The sequence below is a fragment of the Dreissena polymorpha genome, chromosome 5 (assembly GCF_020536995.1).
Source record: "Dreissena polymorpha isolate Duluth1 chromosome 5, UMN_Dpol_1.0, whole genome shotgun sequence".
Classification (NCBI taxonomy): Eukaryota; Metazoa; Mollusca; class Bivalvia; order Myida; family Dreissenidae; genus Dreissena; species Dreissena polymorpha.
The window spans coordinates 37,915,024-37,923,316 of NC_068359.1; the positions used below are offsets into that span (position 1 = coordinate 37,915,024).

The 8,293-nt window shown below is 34.6% G+C and overlaps 1 protein-coding gene across 1 annotated transcript; it reads left to right on the forward strand.

Annotated features, from left to right (window-relative positions):
* Nucleotides 1-553: 553 nt before the first annotated feature.
* LOC127881686 (cytoskeleton protein RodZ-like) lies at nucleotides 554-6,147 on the forward strand. Its single transcript, XM_052429792.1, has 6 exons — nucleotides 554-675; nucleotides 1,251-1,332; nucleotides 3,242-3,310; nucleotides 3,618-3,839; nucleotides 4,087-4,230; nucleotides 5,257-6,147. The coding sequence occupies exons 2-6, from the start codon at nucleotides 1,260-1,262 to the stop codon at nucleotides 5,343-5,345; spliced, it is 597 nt and encodes a 198-aa protein (XP_052285752.1). The 5' UTR covers nucleotides 554-675; nucleotides 1,251-1,259; the 3' UTR covers nucleotides 5,346-6,147.
* The last annotated feature ends 2,146 nt before the right edge of the window (nucleotides 6,148-8,293 follow it).

The window sequence follows — 8,293 nt, forward strand, 5'->3', positions numbered from 1 at the left end:
TTAGACGAGTATTTGTAATTGTTTCTTTGTTGTTGTTTTTTCGAGAAAACATTCGTCCTGCAGACATAATCTAGCAATAATTAAAAACAATGTAAAAACAAATACCAATTATGTCATTTTGCGACCAAATATGATAATATACAAGGAATTGTGAATCTCTGTATTCCTTTTTTTATATTCCATGTTAAAATAAATACAACTCGAATTACAAACTGTGCATGTTTCACTCACATTACATGAAATTATTATATTAAATAGTTACACAAACATATTTAATTATATAGAGAACAACGGTGTTCTGTAATACACAACATTAGTAAGTTAAATTGACATTGACCCGACTGGCCCCCAAATTGTAACCCAACATTAAGTGATCGCGCAAGTTTAATATATCAAAAGTTTCACCAGGAGTTATCCCATAAAACTAATTTATCGACCCGAACCTACGTGTCTTACGCCGCCACTCACCGTAACCTTAACTTATAACATGAATTTTCAACAGTTATTTATTACCAATAATTGCAGCATAAATAAGTGCTTCCTCGGGCTCGTAAAACGACCGATGAACAGCTCCGTAAACATCCTTGCAACTGATAAGAGTCGCCAAGAAAAAAATCGACTTAAAGACTTATTGCTTTAGATACTTCGCAGATAACTGGACGAGGTGTTGTGATAGTGAGTCGATTTTGCTTCTTTTAATTGGAATAATAATTAAATAAAATATATATCGTCGCTTGATTGTTATAGTGCTCTAACTACCATTTTTATTATTTGGAGAAAAACGCATTTAAAGATTTAACCTTTATTTTCTCACTTTTTTATGCACGTATGTGGACACAAATATACCGGAGTGTCTATCAGCAAACGGAGAATATGAATATAATTAAATATTTATTTTAGTAAATTATATTTTAATGTTATTTGCAATTTTATGGAGATAGAGCATTGATAGCAATGGATAGGCTTATTTGAGCGTGAATTCTACTTTGCTCTAAGTCCCGGAGATGGTGCAGTACAGATTCACTTGTTTGTAAAAATGTGGGAGATAGAGCAAAAATGGAATCGAAAAACTTCTTCTGTGACGACTGAATATTGAATCCGATTACGTCATATTGAAGATCTCGTTCTCACGAACACAGCGATATAAAGAAACTCATTTTTGAAAAAATGAAGATAGAGCACTATAGCAATAAAGCGACGATATTGAAGTCGGTGTTATTGCGCGAATATATAACGTATTTTTTTTGCAGGAAGTCACCATGATTCCACCGGTGTTCTTGGTGGCGTTGGTATTTCTTTCTGGTTGCTACGTCGTACGATGTGAGCTGTTTGGTAAGGAAATTATGTAATTTTAACTTAGGCTTAACGGTAGAACCATACCGAAAGAACAGAAACACATATCGGATTACATTAATGCTCAGAGCGCATGTTACGGATAAAACAACTAGCTGTGTAACAACCCGTTGTGCAATAAACCCGTTTTGCAATAAATTTATTGCAAAACGGGTTGGACTGTATTATTGCAATTAGATTTTCATATAAACATCTCGTCTGGTAAACGGTGGCTTGTTATTAGTTTATTTTAGTCTCATCCACAATTCATCATAACAATTATTACAAGAAATGATGCATAACATGTATGAATGTGGCCATTCTAAGCGAATTATAAGAGACTATCTGTATCGAAATCTAAAAAAAAAACTGACATCAAATACAACATAACATAATATATTACACTTATCAAACTTAAATATATCTGTTTAAGGTTTCAAACATACGTTGTTATGTTCAATTTAATAACTATAATAATCTATTTACATATTAAAAAAAACTATATTAATTTCTGCTAATCAAGACATTTAGGTATTTGTCTAAAATGGTATTAAAACATGACATTTAGAATGCTTCTTACCGATAATTAAGTGACCGAGCGGTTGGAACACCTCGACAAGCTAAAATCAAATTGGCGTCTCTAGATTATGCGATATTCGCGGTAATGTTGGTGAACATGTATGTGGGGTTTCAACACTTATAAATAAATTACGGGGTTATATATCGTGTGGTTTTGTTTAAATTATGGACATGTAAAACAATACGATTTCAATAACATAAACTATGAAGGACGGGGATTTCGGTCAGTTTAGCATGTTCTCATACACTTGCGTGATTACAGAAATCCTCATTGTTTCTGTGTGTAATGCTGGTATTAGAAGTAAATAACATGTCTTAAATGGTATTTTACGATTGTATTAAAAAAAATATTAACAAAGCTTGTTTGCACTTGTATCTGCCAAGAAATAGCGATTTTGCAAAGTTAAACATGCTTTAATCAGTAAGGTCATTTTTTTAAACAAATTGATTTTCCACAATGGTGATTTTGGTCACCGGTATTCTACATATTTAAGATGCCACTCGCAGATGTCGGGTACCGACATCCCCTAGGTTACTACCTGTAATGGTTGTACTAGTCAAAAATAACAATTCTACAGAGGTATTTGCCGGTTTTAATTATAAACAAAATGAACACAACAAACATTCTTTGCACTTGTTTCAAACAAAAACTAGCAATACACCACGATTTCCTTAAGGTACGCCGAACGAGTACCGAAACAAAAAGGTATTACAAACTATTTCAAACATACGTTCTATAACGGAGATTTAGCTTTTCTAAATAGCTGCCACTGGCACTTGTCGCGATCAGATTTCGGCTTCGGGCACGGTATAAAGAAAACGCCTCCAACTTATCACCCTGAATACTTACTGTTCGAGTAACATAAAACAGACTGACACCTTTAAACCAAATTTCATTTACACGTTTTCAAACAAAATAAACAAAAATCGTACCCGTAGAAAAAAATGTTAAACTCGACATTCAGCTTGTCGATTAAAATGGTGGAGGAGCCGATTGCATTCGGCTACCTGTTTAATAGATTGTTATTTAGATAAGATTTTGATTGACAAGTGGCGAGATAATAATTCGTCATTAAAGACTTGCAATATTACGTACCTCCCTACCCCCACCCCCCTCCAACAACAGCAGAAAATAAGAAATTGTATTAAATAAGAAATAAGATAATTAACTCCAAAGACATTAACAAGATCCAGCTGTCAAAGCTTACGTTGGTAGAGTATGAATATTGATTCCGACAGAGCATTTCTTGAAAATTTTATGTTTACTTCTTGAGCAATTAATGACGATAATTATGTATCTTACTGTCCATTCAGTATTACTTTATTTCAGAATCATGCAATGCAACGATAGAATGTACAGATAATACCACAGTTTGTGAAAAAGAAGTCTGTCGCATACGTATGTCTTCATAATTTATACCTGTATATTATATCACAAACGTATATCTTCAAATTGTATTGTATGCTATGACTGCTCTGTGTTTTCATATTAAAGATACAACCGTTCAAAATATTTCTGCTTTAAATTTTAGTTTGCGTAATAAACACTTTTATCAAGCAGTAAAATAAATAAATCAATACATTTACAATACAAAATTTATTTAAGTAGCAATTCGTAAAAGAGCATTTTCTTCGAATGCTCGTTTAGTAAAATGTGTGACAGTTGCGTTCTGGTTCTGTATGAAAGAGTTCTTACACATGTTCAGGGGCCGGTCAAACATGCTCAGAAGAAACTACAACAGCCGTCGCAACAACTGTAACAACACCTGCCCAAACAATCACAACCACTGGATCAACCCAGGCGAGTACCACTTCCCAAACACCGAGTGCTACTGCGGCATCAACAACTACTGCGGCATCAACAACTACTGCGGCATCAACAGATACTGCGGCAACTACAACTCCGGATGCACCTACAGATACTACTGGTACCTTGTTAAACCTGAAGCGTTCAAGATCATTAGAAATAATGGTTAATTTTAGGTGCACATTTTGCTGTTCTCGTTTGGCTCTTAGTGCGTTACATTAAGAATATATTTTCCGTTTATATACTGCCTGTTTACATGCTTTGTACAGATTATTGCTTATAGCACGTTGCTCTTTCGCTGCAAGACGAATGCATAACTAAATACATAATCTTATTTAATAAAAACAAGTTCTTGTACAATGCTTTAGCATCACCTAGCACAGCTAAACGAAGAAGACGCAGTACAGACCCACAGGAGTGTGTTTCAAACGCAAGCTGTGTATCTGGCCAAAACAATAAACTGGTGTGCTCGTGTAACATTGGCTACAATTCGGATAATGGACAGTGCAAAGGTACAGCAAACACTTACAGCACAATGCGTGTAGTATTCAAAGAACGTATCGCCGGTATCTTTCCCCGAAATAATGCCGCCACAAAATATACACATGTATAAAATAATGAGTATTTTAACTTTTGACTCACATTCATTTAACAGCAATAATGTCAAAACTATTCCCGTACAATGTCTCAATGAGATTCGAACTCGCGCTTACGAACTCAATTTTATTCATAACTATTTAACTTAGAATTACTTATTTATAAAGATTTTTTTTAACGAAGTGCAGTGTAGTTTCCATTCCGGGGGTATAAGTAAGGAAGTAAGGTAAAATACTTAACATGTGCATAACCTAGGTATAACGTATGGTGATCTTGAATCATGACCACTATACAGGTCCTAATTTAAGTTTCAAAAGGGGTTCTTGAGAAATGTAAGGAACCATTCAACTGTAATTTAAATGTTAACATGGACATGTAAATATGAGTAAAACTATATCGAAAGTAAATATGAGGCTGATTTTATGGCGTTTGATTTTGACATATAAAATCTCTTCAGCTTCATGTATTTTTTCCTTGAAATAAGACACGTTTTAATACAATATGTTAACTGTCCGTGTATTCTAACGTACGCATAAGATTAATCGCTGAAGCAAAATCGAAACTTAATTATCGGAAATGTGGTACTTTACTACATGGTTATTCAAAGTTTTAAGTAAAAAACGTACGTAGTATTGAAGTTTTCATCGGCCGTCGCCGGGGAAAGCAAAATATGTTACTGTTTCAGTTGTATGCTCTTATATTTTATCGTTCATGTTTTATTTTGTTATAACATACTAACAACTTAAAGGTTGTGTATATATGTTATGCGCGTACGTTTTATTTGTATGTAACTTATATTTACAATTATCAAATCATATGTGTGTATATAATTACCAATTATTGACGTATTACTCAAAACCTGAAACGTAAAATGCAAATGCGATCGATTAAGGTATCTTGATTTCAAAACAATTCTTTATATATCTTTTTTTATAAATTAGCTTCCGATCCTTACAATGGTGCGGGCTCTTTGAGAGGAACGCTCCTTTCTGCTGCCATGGTGACGACATTGATGATGTGTCTCATATAGCAATCCCGTGTCAAATGAAACCAGGGAGCAGGATCAACGGGAGTCACAGGGGTTTACACACGGGCTGGACAGAATGAAAACTCACCGTATTTGCTTATATATCGAGTTGTTGAAATATGTTTGCAAAACTCAATAGCGCATAAAAGCCAGTTTTTATTTCGCAGTTTGTTCCGATATCTTCAGATTTAAGTAGTCATTATTACAAACGTCTGAAATTGGTGCCAAAATGTCACGTTGCGTGCAGCCAAACGGTTTAATGAATGTTGTACACATCAAATTGTTGGCCAAGAAAACATGATTATCAAATAAAGTAAGTCTGATGTTTATCACATTGCCATAAGTCGCATAAAAAAACTGTCTTTTATGCACAATTTGAAATTCTTGAGATTTTTTTAAGTTATTTGAAAAAAAGCCGCACTTAACATCCATGAACATCCATTGCTGGACCCTACAAAGTCACGTGATCCTGCATCCTGGTTACAGCGGACAACCGATTCGAATGAACGAAAACCAATGATAAACAATTATCTCACAAACGGATTGTATACTTTGAACCGTTGGATTTGCACATGATTTACGCTGGATCTGGTTTTGAAAGTGCGTGTGCCATATGTCTACAGTATATATCTATGAGAATGTACGTGTATGGGAGTTCCGGTTGTCTGCGCAAGCCTGATGAAGCTGTAATGTCGACCAACTGGCAAAGCTTGGTCAATCGGAACAGTGTTGTCTTTTGTAGGCACGTGAGCGCCACTTTTGACCGGATTCTTTATTTAACCAATAAAATAATAGACATATAAAATTGTATTGTTGTATATTTGACTAAGATATTCTAGCATAATTTGCTTTGTAATTGTATAATTCTAGAACCAAATGACGCCTGGTTATCACACAATTGATTTATGTACAATTTACTTAATAATACGTGGCTTACATTGACCCGCTACTTAAGAAGTCTATGCGCATTAACTACACTCTTGCACTTTGAAAAGTAAATGCAAACGCAGGAGTATTAGTTTGGGCCTCCGTACGTAGGGACAGATGGATATGTTCGAATGTTCTGTATTACTTTAAAATTAATTCAGCTCTGATCACACATCCGTTCTGCTCATTCACAGGACGTAAACGCCGATGTTCATTTAGCAAATGTACATATTCTACAGAGCCTTTTGTATGAGATTTTCCAAACAACTACGCGCCGTTTTATTTTTAATATGTTAATATAATCTTAAAGAAATGTTGTTAGAACGATAAAGCATACGATCAAGCATACGCAGGTACATGTTAAACATTTAACATCAATATATCCAATAAAAACGCTTATAACATATTATGTACGTTCCAAAATATACAGAATTTCCAACTTAACCGGGACAACATTTCTGTTAGATAGCATTGCATTTAGAGATAACATACAAGTCGATGGTCGTCTTGACCTCTGCAAATCGACGTATCCAGCCATCGACCATGCGACATCGGTGCCATCTTTTGTGGGCGGGGACACAAATAGATTTGCCTTTCATGAACGTTGTATATTTTTTCCGTATTTGCATTCGGTTGTTGCTAATATGTTTTAATCGTGTATACTAATTTGAATATTTGCACAATGTAGTTATAAAATAAAAGATAGATATAAATATAATTGCTATTCAGTTTTCTAAACTAGACGGTAATAGTTTAAAAACGTTCATACAAGCATTATGCCGCATATATTGCCGCTTCAATGAACATGAAAACCTGCATGCGTTTTGCGTTCAGCCTGCAGTTGCTTGAAAGATGTTTTCTTAAGAGCGGTTTTCTGACAATGACAAATAGTTTAATTGGATACTGATTAGACTGTCATTTTCCTGTGACCTGGCTAATTAAATTCAGAAACCTGGTAACAGTTTAACGTTAATGTTACCAATGTGTAAGACCAGGGCCTGGATTTTGAAATCTAGGGCCCGTATTCACCAACCGATTCTTAGACTTAAGAATAAAGAATAGACTTAGAACCAAGAAAAATGTTTTCAGTGTTGAATATATACAGGCCTCCACTGGTGATTATGTCATTAACAAAATGTTCTATATGAAGAATAATATAGAAAGAGGTGTTTACTGCAGAGTTTGATTCAAAATTATAGAAATAATTGAATATTCTAATTTAAAGAATTTTCTTTATTCTTAGACTTTAGTCTAAGAATTGTTTGGTGAATACGGGCCCTAGGACATGCATGGTCAGAAGATGCCATTAAAGATTATACATTTATTTCAAACACATACAAATGCGGACAAATATAAATAGTAAAATGCACTAAGTCAGAAGGCATTTGACTGATGATAACTCAAGAAAAGCAAGGCTTAGGATCATGAAACTTCATAGGTAAATTGATCATGACTGGCAGATAATCCCTATTGATTTTCAGGTCACTTGGTCAAATGTCAAGGTCACAGTTACAAAAAATGTATTCACACAATGGCTACCACTACAACTGACAGCCCATATGGGGGGCATGCATGTTTTACAAACAGCCCTTGTTTGTCTTATGTTGGTAAATGTTCATCTCTGTCAATTCTAGGTTAAGTTTGAAAGTTGGTCATATGTGGTCCAAACTCGGTCAACAAACCAAATCACAGAAAAGGTTAGTGAACACGCCAGAGGTCACATTTTCTTCCAGATCTTCATGAAAATTGGACAGAATTGAGTGTTATCTCGATGAAATAAAGTTTCAGTTTGAAAGTTGGTAGTTTGTCAAAAACTAGCTCATTAGGTCAAAATATGGAAAACTTCTTTTACCTTTCTACAGGTCACATTATCTTCCTGATTTTCATGAAATTTGCTTTCAATGTCCATCTTAATCAAATCAAAAGCTGAATTTGCAAGTTGGTCCTGGCAGGCTAAAGCTAGGTTAGATCTTAGTCAAATCATACACAAGTTTTTGACACTATAGGAGTTTTGGGTGAGCGAT